This window comes from Pseudochaenichthys georgianus, chromosome 6, assembly GCF_902827115.2.
Source record: "Pseudochaenichthys georgianus chromosome 6, fPseGeo1.2, whole genome shotgun sequence".
NCBI classification, from domain to species: domain Eukaryota; kingdom Metazoa; phylum Chordata; class Actinopteri; order Perciformes; family Channichthyidae; genus Pseudochaenichthys; species Pseudochaenichthys georgianus.
In genome coordinates this window covers 22,691,335-22,704,918 of record NC_047508.1, presented here as the reverse complement: position 1 = coordinate 22,704,918, position 13,584 = coordinate 22,691,335, and the positions used below count along the sequence as shown (strand labels likewise).

At 44.0% G+C, this 13,584-nt stretch overlaps 1 protein-coding gene across 2 annotated transcripts in view; it reads left to right on the top strand.

The window, feature by feature from the left end:
• The window catches only part of man2a2 (mannosidase, alpha, class 2A, member 2), a 21,728-nt gene extending 8,144 nt beyond the window's left edge, over nucleotides 1-13,584 (top strand). For both annotated transcript variants that reach the window (XM_071203481.1, XM_034084956.2), the window contains exons 7-23: nucleotides 234-407; nucleotides 845-1,031; nucleotides 1,628-1,805; nucleotides 2,121-2,323; nucleotides 4,026-4,208; nucleotides 4,498-4,612; nucleotides 4,735-4,805; nucleotides 4,886-5,051; nucleotides 5,491-5,727; nucleotides 5,975-6,097; nucleotides 6,311-6,425; nucleotides 6,699-6,832; nucleotides 7,458-7,599; nucleotides 7,935-8,068; nucleotides 8,858-9,052; nucleotides 9,142-9,255; nucleotides 12,109-13,584. In XM_071203481.1, coding sequence (XP_071059582.1) covers nucleotides 234-407; nucleotides 845-1,031; nucleotides 1,628-1,805; nucleotides 2,121-2,323; nucleotides 4,026-4,208; nucleotides 4,498-4,612; nucleotides 4,735-4,805; nucleotides 4,886-5,051; nucleotides 5,491-5,727; nucleotides 5,975-6,097; nucleotides 6,311-6,425; nucleotides 6,699-6,832; nucleotides 7,458-7,599; nucleotides 7,935-8,068; nucleotides 8,858-9,052; nucleotides 9,142-9,255; nucleotides 12,109-12,261 — 2,624 coding nt within the window. In that variant the 3' untranslated portion in view covers nucleotides 12,262-13,584. The remainder of the gene's footprint in view (nucleotides 1-233; nucleotides 408-844; nucleotides 1,032-1,627; nucleotides 1,806-2,120; nucleotides 2,324-4,025; nucleotides 4,209-4,497; nucleotides 4,613-4,734; nucleotides 4,806-4,885; nucleotides 5,052-5,490; nucleotides 5,728-5,974; nucleotides 6,098-6,310; nucleotides 6,426-6,698; nucleotides 6,833-7,457; nucleotides 7,600-7,934; nucleotides 8,069-8,857; nucleotides 9,053-9,141; nucleotides 9,256-12,108) is intronic.

Genomic DNA, 13,584 nt, shown 5'->3' with positions numbered 1-13,584 from the left:
CCTTATTCGAAGCTTTTATTACACAACAATATATAGTTGAAAATGACACCAATACTCTCGAGGTTCGATAGTAAACTTGTTACCACACATGCAGCAGTTGTAGCCCCTCACTCAGTGACTGATAACATATGTTGTGCTACTTTCTTTTCTCCCTGCAGGGCAGAGTATTTTCTAAAATGTGCATTCCTTCCTATATCTGAGGTCATCCTGAACTTGAGCCCTGTCATACATAGGTGTCACTCCTCGCAGCGGGTGGGCGGTAGACCCTTTTGGTCACAGTGCCACCATGTCCTATCTGCTGAAGAAGGCCAACCTGACCAGCATGCTCATCCAGAGGGTTCACTACTCCATCAAAAAACACTTTGCCTCCACCCGCAGCCTGGAGTTCATGTGGAGGCAGGCCTGGGGTGAGTGGAGGGAGCCATGTCATCTGATTCATGTACTTCTCTGTGTTAAGCTCGTTGCAGAAGGACGTTTTGGAAGAACAACCATTGTGTAATAGCCTCAGCTTCCCATTATCCTAATGAAGTTGACATCTGCTGAAGAGTTTCTGTGTGTTTGTTCTTAATGGAAAATGCCTTTCCTGTTAGATTTCATCAATTTGTGATGCTGAGTTCTATTTGTGCTGTCATTTACTTTTTGTTGAAACGGCAAGAAAGATTTCCCCCAGTGAACACTGTAGGTGTGAACTTGGATAACCAACAACTTAATAAGTCATTTATCATAAACGTGTCCCTAACCTGAGCAGAGCACACTTTATGACTGTTTTATTCTGGACTTTAAGGCTGCTGTCAACAATGAATCTCTCTCAAGCTAATTGATTTCCACTTTACTGCTTCCACAGACACCGGATCAAAAACGGATATTTTTTGCCACATGATGCCGTTCTACAGCTACGACGTGCCTCACACCTGCGGGCCCGACCCCAAGATCTGCTGCCAGTTCGATTTCAAGAGGTTACCAGGTGGTCGGATAAACTGCCCCTGGAAAGTGCCCCCAAAACCTGTGGTGGAGTCCAATGTAGCAGAGAGGTGAGACATTATTTCAATAGTCTGAACACGCAGAGGCTAACGTTTACATACAACTGGTAACAAATTGGTAGTGGCTTAGCTACCTTTTTTATTTCTCAGAGACAATTTAAACATAACTTTGAATTCCAAGATATACGATCTCCATTATCGCAATACATAGAACATAATAAGTACTTTTAATCAAGCTATGATGTCTACAAACTTAAACTTTGTTCTTTTTAGCATAGTGTTGGAATTTGGCTTCACACACACGCATACAAACACAGCTTGGTCTCAGCTGTTGCGAATCTCTCAATGTTATTTCTACTTGTCCCTTACGAACAAACTAACCCTGAACTTGCACCAATGACAACAATCAGAGGAGGTGGATGAACGGCGGGACAGACGTAGCCTGCAGATAGCCTTTCCAGAAATTTCCAGAGGACATATTTTAGTGGCTAATGGAAAAAACACCCAGGGCTAATTTGATCCTCCTCCTCCTTCCAAGGTCGTAGTGATTTCATGCAAAGTAGGGCAGTTTGGATGCCAAGAAGTGTGTCCCCTCAGTTTTTCCCTTCATGTCCCACTCTCTCTTTCTCTCCCTCTTCATCAATCAGGGCAAACCTGCTCCTGGATCAGTACCGTAAGAAGTCCAAACTCTACCGCAGCAAGGTGCTTCTGGTCCCTCTGGGAGATGACTTTCGCTACGACAAGGCGCTGGAGTGGGATCAGCAGTTCAACAACTACCAAAAGCTGTTTGACTACATGAATTCTCACCCAGAGCTGCACGTACAAGTGAGAAAGCAGTTTGTCAACTATCGGATACAGCGATGCAAAATATATGTTCTGCCCCTTTTTCCTTGTCTTGTCCTTTTCAGCATGTGGTGTGCCGGCAGGTATTTCGCTGTACATCCTTTTGTGATAATCAATTATGCAGTGTTCTTTTAACTTGCTGACAGAACACAGAATCTGTCACAATGCGATGTTTGGTTTAGAATGTGCCATGTAAGATGACAAGCGCATGCATTATAATGAGAAATGTTCTTTTTCCCCCACACAGCTGGGTTTTGAGAGTTATTTTTTTAATGTGTCATCTGTCTGCTCCTCCAGGCTCAGTTTGGCACGCTCACAGACTACTTCTCCGCTGTATACAAAGCAAAGGGAGTGGCCCAGGGGTCCAGACCGCCAGACTTCCCAGTGCTTAGTGGAGATTTCTTCGCCTATGCAGACCGAGAGGACCACTACTGGACCGGCTATTTCACCTCGCGGCCCTTTTACAAGAGCCTGGACCGCATATTAGAGTCACATCTCAGGTGAGGCAGATTAAATCACTGATACCCGACACCTACACCCTGAGGCGTATTAGTGATGCTGTGGCTGTTTATCTCAGGGAGTTCTACAGCAGGCACTTTGTTTCTTTTTTACATTGCAAATAAGAGTTAGGAGCGTACATGTCCCTCCTACATCCTGTAAACAAAGAGAAGTCAAACAATTCACCTGGGGCCTATACTACGAAGCTGGTTCAACCTAACCTGGATATGTTTGAGTTAGCCGGTTGGCCTAATCCAAAACATACGCGCTCTCGCTAAACGGTAATACGACGCTGGTTATCAAGTGGATCGCTCAAGCCAGCCGTGTCCTATCTAGTTAGGTGCGCGTTCACATGAAAGGGGTGGTATTTGGAGCATTCCACCAATCACAAACATGGAGAAGCGTACTGACAGCGCAGCGTCATACTTCCTGAATGAAAAGTCAGCTATAATATTAGACATATGAAGAAGTTAAACTTTAAACATCCATGACTTAAACACTTTATCCAGGATAAAAGCCACATAGCTGCACCTGCAAGGTGAATACAGCTGGCAAAAGAAAAAGTGTTTGAATGCGTACAGGTTTATGATATCACTGCCCCGTCTAAAACACGATCTGACTTTAATTACATTTGTCTCGAGTGTTTCGTCAACTTAATGTGTTGCTTAAAATAATACTTCTGCATACAGTATGTGACACTGTGAGTGTTGCAAGGCCAGATACGGCTCAGCTGACTCAGATCAGGAGATATATGATACATTATGAAGTGATATGCCGCGGACTGTACTTAATGTACTCTGATCCGGTTACTTATGTTGTGGCCGATATTTAAGTAAGCTTTCTTAACGCTAATGTTATAATAGTCAGATTGCTCTGAAGATGGGAGGTGATATTCTATTAATGTTCACGTTCACACAGTCGGTGATTTTTGCCGGCCGTCTTTCCTGCAACGGCAGCTTTTCTGTATTTCCTCCTGTAATATGACTTGATCGCTTTAAACTCCGCACACTGAGCTCTGATTGGTCAGCAGGCAGTGCTTTCACTGAGTTGAGCTTTTAGCCTGCAACCTAACCTGCTCCGGGGCAGGTTAGCCGCACAGCATAAGTTACCATGGAGATCTAGCCTGCTAAAAAGAGAACCAGCGTCGTAGGACCGGAAACCCCGAGTTTTCCCTGAAGTTTCCGGGTAAGCGAAAATCCTGCTTCGTAGTACAGGCCTCTGGTATCACTCCAAGATGGAGAGACAATCATTTGTATACATAACACTTTACAATATCTGAATCTAGACAATATTATTTACATCGTTTCATTTCCCTTTCTGTATGTTCATCATTTTATTTAAAGATCAGAAAAATAGACCTTTATTTGGTTTATTCCATCGGTTTAATTTGATGACCACACCTTTATTTTAAGTTCGCGTAAATGATCAACTGTGTATTTAATTCTCATCTCCTGTTTCTCTCTACTGTGAGCAGTCAAAAAGTAAAAGCCTAATTTGCCTAGGGGTTACATCCACAAACAACTGTATCAAAGAGATTTTAGGGAACATAGCAAATAATGCGGTTTGAACCACAACCAAACACAAAGGACCCATTTTCATAGAATCTGCAGTCATGTTCAAATAACATAATCATTTGAACACACCTTTAGCTAACAGAGCCACTAAAGGGCTCCCCAATGCTAATTGTTCGCCCGCCTTCTTCAGGGGGGCAGAGATCCTCTACAGCCTGGCGGTAGCGAGCGCTCGACATGTGGGCATGGAGGGGCGCTACCCCATCTCAGACTACGCTCTGCTCGTTGACGCGAGGCAGACTGTCGGCCTGTTCCAACATCATGACGCCATCACCGGCACGGCAAAGGAGAATGTGGTTGTTGACTACGGCACCAGGTAAAGGGCTGAGTGTTTTAAAATGAAATGACAGTAGGGATCGGTTAGTTTAGTTTTATTTATTTTAACATTGCTGTCATGTTCGTTGTTGTTGGTTTACATCTTTCAATATGGAAAATTGATTAAGACAACAGTTAACAAAATGGAATTGATATGAACTAAATGACTGCCTCTTCATTTGAATCCTGTGTCTTTGTGGCTATTTTAGACCCCCGCTCAATACTTTGAAGCAGGAGCTCTGTGCTGTGACTGCTGCAGTCAGCCATTGATTATTTCTCCTCCTCCCCAGATTACTGCGTTCACTCATCGGTCTGAAGAGAGTAATCATCAATGCTGCTCATTTCCTGGTGATGAAAAACAAAGACTTTTATCGCTTTTACCAGACTGAGCCCTTCCTTGAGACGGTAAGAGGACACATGGAAGGACCCTTCTTTCAGTGTATAAATCGCAGTCTGAATACTTCCACAGGGGACAGAATACGCAGGCTTCTCAGTGTGTTCCCTTTGTTACATGTTTCATTCTGTAGGATGACAGGCGTGCTACTCAAGACTCTCTGCCTCAGCGCACTTTAATCGAGCTGGACCCAGCAGGCCCGAGGTATTATCTGCATCCCCCGGCAACTTTCATATCCTTCGCCCTTACTGTGTTTCTGATTGCTTTTTCCTCCTCTCACCCAGGTACCTGGTTCTGTTTAACCCCATCGAGCAGGAGCGCCTGTGCGTGGTCACAGTGTTGGTCAACACGGTCAGGGTGCGGGTGCTCACTGAGGACGGACAGACCCTTCCCGTGCAGCTGAGCGCTCAGTGGAGCTCGGCCAGTCAAATGAGTGCAGAGGTGTTTGAGGTAAGAGAATAGATCCATTCAGCAGTGTGTGCACAGACCTCATCACGGTCTACACTGGGTCTGTTATTGTTACATGTTCAGATTGGAAGTAAAAAGACACTGAAGTTGCATGTGTACAGATCAAGTTGTTGGCATCTGAGTTGCATTGTGGGTTATTTAGGCCCCCCGGGTTTTGACCATGAAGAAGAATGCATAAAAAAAAAAGACATATCTTGTTCTGTAGCACAATTTGTCCATCATGAGTCGAAACTGTTATAGCACAACAATGCTAAATCAATACTCTCTGATTATATCTCTGTACCATAATTGTGTGTTGCCTAGTGAAGTTAATGACCTCAATTAGACAAAAAGGCCTCATAGAACACAGCCTTTTTCAAATGTTAGTGTGTATGAAAGCTTTATATTTCCATATCCAAATGTCCTTTCTTTCTCCATCCAGGCTACGTTCATGGTCCGTCTGCCGGCTCTGGGCCTGGCGGTGTTTCACCTGTACGACTCGGCGGACTCGCCCCTGACGCTGCGCTCCGACACGCTGCTCCGGCTGTCGGGTCGCGGCACCTCCGCCCGAGCCTTGGACCCACTTCCTGTTCGCTCTCAGCAGGCCGAGCCGCAGACCTTCTTCATCAGCAGCCAGGCTCTCACCCTGGGCTTCTCTGGAACCACTGGTCTGCTGGAGGTTTGTGTTTCGTCCATTCCTACATCGGATCACTTTGTATCTGAATCAAAGATTCTCTCATCTGTTTTTAGCCTTGATCTTTTTTAGCAAGTAAAAGCCCACGAGCTTCATTTCCCAATGAACCCTGGCGTATTGATCAAAGTGAACATGGAGTGTCTTGTTGCGACTCAAACATCTTTTCATCTCTTTCCTTATTCAGTTTTCTTTATGTGCTCTGTTTCTATTCATGTTTCTTTTTCATCTGCAGAGTATCAAGCGAAAGGATGACCCTCAGGAAATCAAGGTTCAGATTCAGTTCATGGTCTACGGCACTCGCCCCTCCAAAGACAAAAGTGGCGCTTACCTCTTCCTGCCTGATGGAAAAGCAAAGGTACTCTCTCGATAGTTGCACCTCAGATGTTTACGCGCCTCTCAAAAGACTTTGATAGATTCTCCCATGGGTTTCGTGTCATGGTATCATGCTGGGGTGCTCGGGGCAGGAAGGCTGCTTCATCCTTTCCTGTGTCACTTCCATTGCCTTCTCTCCTATTTTTAGCACAAAGTGTATTCATAATTCCACTTTTTTCTCGCTCCCTGCTTTTAGCCCTACAACCAGAAAGAGCCCCCCGTGGTGCGCGTGGTGGAGGGCCCTCTCTTCTCCGAGGTGGTGGCATACTACCAGCACTTTCAGCAGACCATCCGCATACACAATGTGCCAGGTAATAATTCAACTCAACTGCACATGGAATCACTTCAAATGGCTTTTGCAAAAGGTCTTTTAGTGAAATTCACCAGATGGTAACAAGGGCTAATATTTTGGACAAAACCACAATTTATATTTCAATAAGGAGCTTTATATCCCGTAAGCTACTTTTTTTTTTTTTTTTTTTTGTAAACGTTGTGCAACCCACTGCCCAATGCTATCTGTAATTCACATGTATCCTCTAACATCTGCGCCTGTTTTCTGGTTCTCTTTGGTTTTGTACCTTCAGGGGTGGACGGGCTTTCTATAGAAATCACCACCGCCGTGGACATCCGTGATCAGACCAATAAGGAGCTGGCGATGCGCCTGGTCACTGACATCCAGAGTGGGGACGTCTTCTACACAGACCTTAACGGATTCCAGGTCTGTCCCACCCTCGAATTTTGAAGAGAACAGTTACAATATGAATATTAAAAGGAGAGAAAAAAGACTGCTCTCCTTTTAGACCCTGCATGCTTTGCAGAGACAACAGCTGTTCCTTACTCCTGGATATTCTTTACATGGGACCGTCTGTTGAAATTACAAATAGTGCCAAATAAATAAAAGGTTTTAGGTAATTCTATTACAGCTTAAAGTTGCTGCTGTCAACCAGAGGTGTCCGGGTAGATTATTTTCTTGTTTGTTGTCACTTTACCACTTTTGCACCTGATTGGCTGTCATGATGTGGTCCAATTTCCACCAGAACCCTATTTTATGGTATGGGGTTAACAGGGTGATGATTCATGGTCCCTCTTTGTGGGGAAGTATTGGACTAGTCCTGAGGAGTGGAGGGATATATCTCATATATGTCTTATGTTTTGTTTTTTTACCATATGTTCTTTCCTTATTTTATATAATCAAAACACTTTTAACAAAAACACACAAAAAACAATAGTTTTCCCAGAGTGGTGATTAGTTACCGCCTTTCTTAAAACCTGGTATGATGCAAGGTTTTTTTTCTCTGAAGTCTGACATGTTGTTTTCTGCTGTGTTTGCTCCCTTGTTGCAGATGCAGCCGCGCCGCCACCTGATGAAGCTCCCCCTGCAGGCCAACTTCTACCCCATGCCCAGCCAGGCGTACATCCAGGACAGCAACAACCGCCTGACGCTGCACACCGCTCAGGCTCTGGGTGTCACCAGTCTGGAGAGTGGTCCGTACCTCCATACAGTTTATTTAATGTTTCTGCATTATTCTTCATTTCATTCTGAGTGAAAGTCATCTCTGAAATGCACTTTCTCTTTCCCTCTGTTAAAAGTCTGTAGTGCTTTGTGGAATCGTAGTGAAGCACTTATCGCTCCCTCTTGTCCTTCGAGAGGTTCACACTCTCACGTCAATGTACCGAGCTAATCTGTTATCATCGTTATGAGAATAATGCAGGTGTTTTTGTATATGATGGATAGCTCAAAGTGTTTGTCTCCATTGACTGAAAGTTCAATACGCAGGCAGCTGTATTAGTGTAATAGATAAGCTCCCCCCCCCCCCCAGGCCAGCTTGAAGTGATTATGGACCGGCGGCTGATGCAGGATGATAACCGGGGGCTGGGCCAGGGTCTGAAGGATAACAAGAAAACCACCAACCGCTTCCGCCTGCTGCTGGAGAGGAGGTCCATCGGAAACATGGTCAGTGGGACCACCGCTATGCCATCCCAAAGTCCAGCTCAATGCACCTGACTCTGTGCAAAGCTGTCATATGTCACATCCTTCATCTGTGCTCATTAACACATGTGTTCATGTCATTTGTCGGTGCTCATTACCCCCCCCATCTGTCTTTTCTTAACCATCCTCTCTCTCACTTTGTTTTCCTTTTGTTTTTCCACTCCATTACCTTCAGCATGAAGGCCTCTTTGCAAAACTCTCCTCTTTGTTTCATTCTTTCCTCTCCAAAATCTTGAGCGACGGAGTTCCAAAGGTAATGTTGCCTAGGCAACGATAAGGATGCTTGTTAGCCCACATATTAGTCTATGCCGTAGCTCCAGCTCCTATTTTTTCTTTTCTTTTACCACCACATAGTCATAGCCAAACCGGGCTATTTTTATGAGTGCGCAATTGATATAATAGAATATAAAGTAAATGAACACAGATTGGCAGAGAATAGAAAGCATTGATTCCAGTTTTATCCTCCAGCTCTCTGGAAATACTGCTGATGGAGCCCTGGCTTTGCACAAGACATCAACCATCATGTTAGAAACACTTTCAGAACAATTACACCATAGCTACAGCTGTTAAAACCCCACATACAGTAGATTGATTAGTAATGCGTCTGTCTGGAGTAGAATTAGAAATGTATAGAGCCCATTCCTCATGGGGTGCAGGAAAGGCTTCAGAACATCTCTAGAAGTGAGTCATTGACGTAATAGTAGTTACTCCGTCATTCTCCTCTGTTTTAAATCTGTCTCCGCCCTCCTCCAGATGATGGACAGCGACACAACCAGCTTCCCGTCCATCCTGAGTCACATGACCAACTCCTTCCTGAACCACGAGGTCTTGCCGCTGCCCGTTCTGCCTAAAAGACGCGGCGTCCCCCCCCTGGAGACCTTCGCCCCTCTCAAGTCCATCCTGCCTTGCGACTTCCACCTGGTGAACCTGCGCAGCATCCACAGCCAGGTGAGCAGACGCAACACACACTGAGTTTGGTTTTAACGGTTTGCTCGTGTTGACTTTTGAATTGACCCGTGTCTCTCCTGTGTGAGCAGAAGGACCCCCACTCTCCGTCTGCGTACACAGCTTTGATTCTTCACCGGCTGGCGCTGGACTGCGGCCTGGAGGCTCAGAACCTGGGCTTTAACTGCACCACCTCACAAGGCCAGGTCAGGGGAGGAACACACACACACACACACACACACACACACACACACACAAACTTTTGGAATTACAGTCAGAAATTAGTTTGCTGTAATTATGGCTAAACTCTGAATCATTTTTGAGTGAGCAGAGATTTGTTTGTTCATGAAATGGAAACCAAGTACTCTGCTACAACTAACTACATTTGCAGATGAAATGATTGTTCTTCTTTTTACATACACTACATTTATCCGTCAGCTGTAGTTATTTAGTTTTCAGATTGATATTAAATAATCAGTCGATAAAATATGTAGCATTACTGGTTAAACTAACAAACCATCAATAAAGTAGTTAAAGGGCTAGTGGAAATCCGCGAATTTTGGGTTTAACTTATGTATTTTTATTAAAAATAAGCATAATAAACCATTTTCTTTTATTTCATGCGCCTAGTTTCATTTTATTTTCAATTTACTGCTCCCGACCACGCCCTCTCAATGAAACGAAATACTTCGGGAATCTTCGGGTGATGACGAAAACAAAGGAAGACGGGCACAAACATTGGACGAGGCACGAGTATTTTATTATGTTTTCTGGCTGATTTAATGCATCGTTAGCCTGTACCATTGTGTACAACGCCATTTATTGCCTGTCGATTAGGCGACCGGAGGCCTCGTCATCCGATAATCCGGTACACAGTGTCGAATGTGTACACTACAGTCATCATATAGACATGATAGACTAACAGTACTGTGAGTACAGCCTACACTTGACAGGCAGCCTGGCTAGCCTAGGATTAGGACCATACTACGTCAAAAGACCGATTGGCTCTAGCTGTATATCATGCTAGTATACAATTCATTTACATTTATTCATGTAATTAATGCCCATAAGGCTGTTACATATACAATAATAAATGTGACAAGATAATTTATGTGAACCTGACCCTGGTATGTTATGAAATGTACCCTACATGCAGTCATCCTCGGGCATAGCCATAGGCCTACAGTGCATGCATGCCAACTTTTGCAATATATAATATAGCGCCTAGCGTGAGCTATGCTTAGGGACCTACCAGTCAAGATTATTTGTGCGTAGGGGTGCATCATCTGGCGCCTGGTCCTGGTCATCCTCGCCATTGCCCATGCCGTGAACTAACTCCATCACCTCGGGCTCGAACAAATAAGGACGTAATGGTCCATCGTCTGGCTCAATATTCTCACCATCGTCGCTTACTGAACCGGATTCAGATTCAGTTCCTAAAACTACATTTTCGCAGGAAAGCCGAGAGGATGTTTCTGACTCGCCATCATCACTGGATACCTCGTACAATCCTTCTTCTTTGTCTGGTATATTTGCCCTTCCACGTTCATTCTGCATAGACGCCGTGGTTTGTTATTGTTTCGTCTTCCTGAGTTTTCCTCACTTCCGGTTTGGCTGACTCGATCATTTCGTTTCTAAAAAAGTTCGGGGAAGCTGCAATAAAGTGCTTCTAACATGCGTAAGGCAATTATTATATTTGTTTAATCAGGTGTGATTGTTTTGGTACGTAATTATGCTTGTATATAAGTTGAAACGAAACTATTTGGGGTTCAATTTCCACTATCCCTTTAAATTAAAGATCTGCTTAAATATAAAAGCACAATAATTCACAAAATGTTTCATTGTATGGGGCAATTTTTCAAAATAACTTGCTGTTAATAATGTGAATCTATTTGTAATTTTACTTAAGGTAAACTTTATATGCAGAATGTGTACTTGTGATTGAACGTATGTGTGTTATTGCTGCTTTCACTACTGTAAATGATCTGAAAACTGGCTCCACCATTAGATTTTTTTCTACCTGCTGTAAACTAAACTTGAAATTCCCTGATTTCCATATTTTTCAAATCAAGTTTTATTTATATAGCACATTTATAAATGATTTTTGGTCGAGCCAAAGTGCTGTACATATAATAAAAATAGCCTACAGTAGAGACACTTTACAGCAAATACAACAACACAGATTGTTCAGCATATCAGTATGAGAAAAACGACACCCTCTGTCCTTAGACCCTCTGTCCTTAGACCCTCACATCGTACAAGGAAAAACTTCCAGAGAAAACCCACAGTTTAAGGGGGAACATGGGAGAAACCTCAGGGAGAGCAACAGAGGAGGGATCCCTCTCCCAGGACGGACAGACGTGCAATAGATGCCGTGTGTAAATCGAAGAGATAATACATTTTACAGCATATAGACCGAATGTTAGGAAATGCATGTGTCTGTAATAAGAAGATGAATCCACGAGGATGTCAGCTACAATCCTGTGGAAGCCATCAGGGAAGCAGCATGACGAGACCCAAGGCAGGACCGCAGAGACAGGTTCAGCCACGACCCGAAGTCCACGACTTAATCCAGCACTCAGGATAGAGGATCCAAGACACAGGACTACAGCAAGAGGATCAGCTTCGACTCCGGATCCCGGCGTAGATATAGATACAAAACAAGAAAAAAGATTTGGCTGGGTTAATCGGAACAAGAGAAGACACAGACACAGACAGAGAGGGAAAAGGTCATTGGATAAAAGTTATTCTTGATAACCCTCTAGAAAGATCTCATGAACTTCCCCACTCAATCTATCAAGACCCGGGCAGTTCTATTAGATATAGGATAAGAAACAGAGAGAGGGAGCACAACAACCTATCTCTTTTTATATTTTTGAACAGCCTAGTGTTATGACGTTGTTATCATGTTTGTTTATACCCTTTTTCTGAGTGATACTTTACGTTTCGAGTGTTTGTGTACAGACTGTGAAAGCAAATCTGAATTCATTTGCATTCTCAATTTTTGCATCCCAGCTATTTCGAGTTTTTAACTAACACCCCCTCCCCTCTCTCTGCAGCTGAGCGTCTCGGGACTGTTCCAGACCCTGGACCTGCAGTTGCTGCAGCCCATGTCCCTGACCCTGATGCACCCCAGCACGCCTCTGACCAACGACTCCTCCATCAGCCTGGACCCCATGGAGATCTCCGCCTTCAAGCTCAAACTGCGCTAGGAGCCGTCCAGAATAAATACAAATAAAAACTCTCCAGACTTCTTGGCCCTATGCTGGCCACACACTAGCAGAGGGGTGGTCTCTCTGTTTCTAAAGCTGAACCACAAACACTTAAGCCTGGAGAGAAAGGATCCACTGTAACGGGACGGACTGCACAGCCGGGGGCAGGCGATAGCTGTCACTGTGGACATCGGAGAGCAGCAGAACCCGGGAACTCGCAGCTGCTCCAAAAAACAAGGAGGACTGCCAGGATGGCTCCTCAGATACGACCAGGGTCTGTGTCTGAAATGGAAACGTATTTGGTTCTGCTTTGTAAGAACTCTGTCTTTTTCTATCTCCATCCTGGACTGAACTACTGAATGTAAATATCCCAAATGATGGGAGGGGTTAGGGTGGGGGGGGGTCTGGGACTCATTCCACATCAGAGTGCAATTATACAAAGCTTTATTTGGTGTATGGGTTGTTGTTGTTTTTTTATGTATGCAATGAAGAAGACACATCACGGTGATTTGTTTTTGTACAACTTGTTTTTGTTTTCCGACAGACTCGAATGCAGCAAAGAGAATGTGTGGTCTCCCTTCAGCTGGTGGGGAGACCCGAGCTGCGACTCTTTAAGTATGTCTGAGTCTAAAGGACCCAACGGCGGTCACTAAGTGGTCAAATGTGATCATTATTCATATCGGACTCCTTCTGTTAGCTGGTTTTGTGTGTAGATAGTCGGGAGACTTTCTTTCCTTCACTTATTTTCCCCTTTCGGAGCTTCCTCCTTGCTGATGAGAGAACTTAGCATTTCTGAGCACATGTCCATCATTCCTGTGCTTGTACCACTGGTGAGGGGTGGTGTTGTGTACCATACTGTATGCAGTAGAGGACTAGGCAAAGAATAGACCTCGTATATCCCATATGGCAGATATATCTGTGTGTGTGTGTGTGTGTGTGTGTGTCTGTAGTTTGTTTATGTGAATATTTGAGGGGTTTATTTTTTTTGGGGTGTATTGAGGTCACAGTGCACTCTATCAGGGACCATTCATAGTACTGTTAGGAATCATCCATCTGAGTGTCTGTGGGTCATATAGCAGGACAAAGAGCTTCCTGGTGAAGATTTAGAGCAGAAATTAAAGGGTTAGTTCACCCAAATTACATGTGGTTTCTCGCTATGCAGAACAATTTGAAATTAGAGTTCTATAGAGCACACATTTGAATCTATAAAATGTCCGACAATTGTGAAGAATGCCTGAGATTATGTCTTAATCACTTGTTTTGTACACGCAGCAATCCAAAACCCAGAGATATTAAAATGTTTCAGACATTTTCAACTGAAAA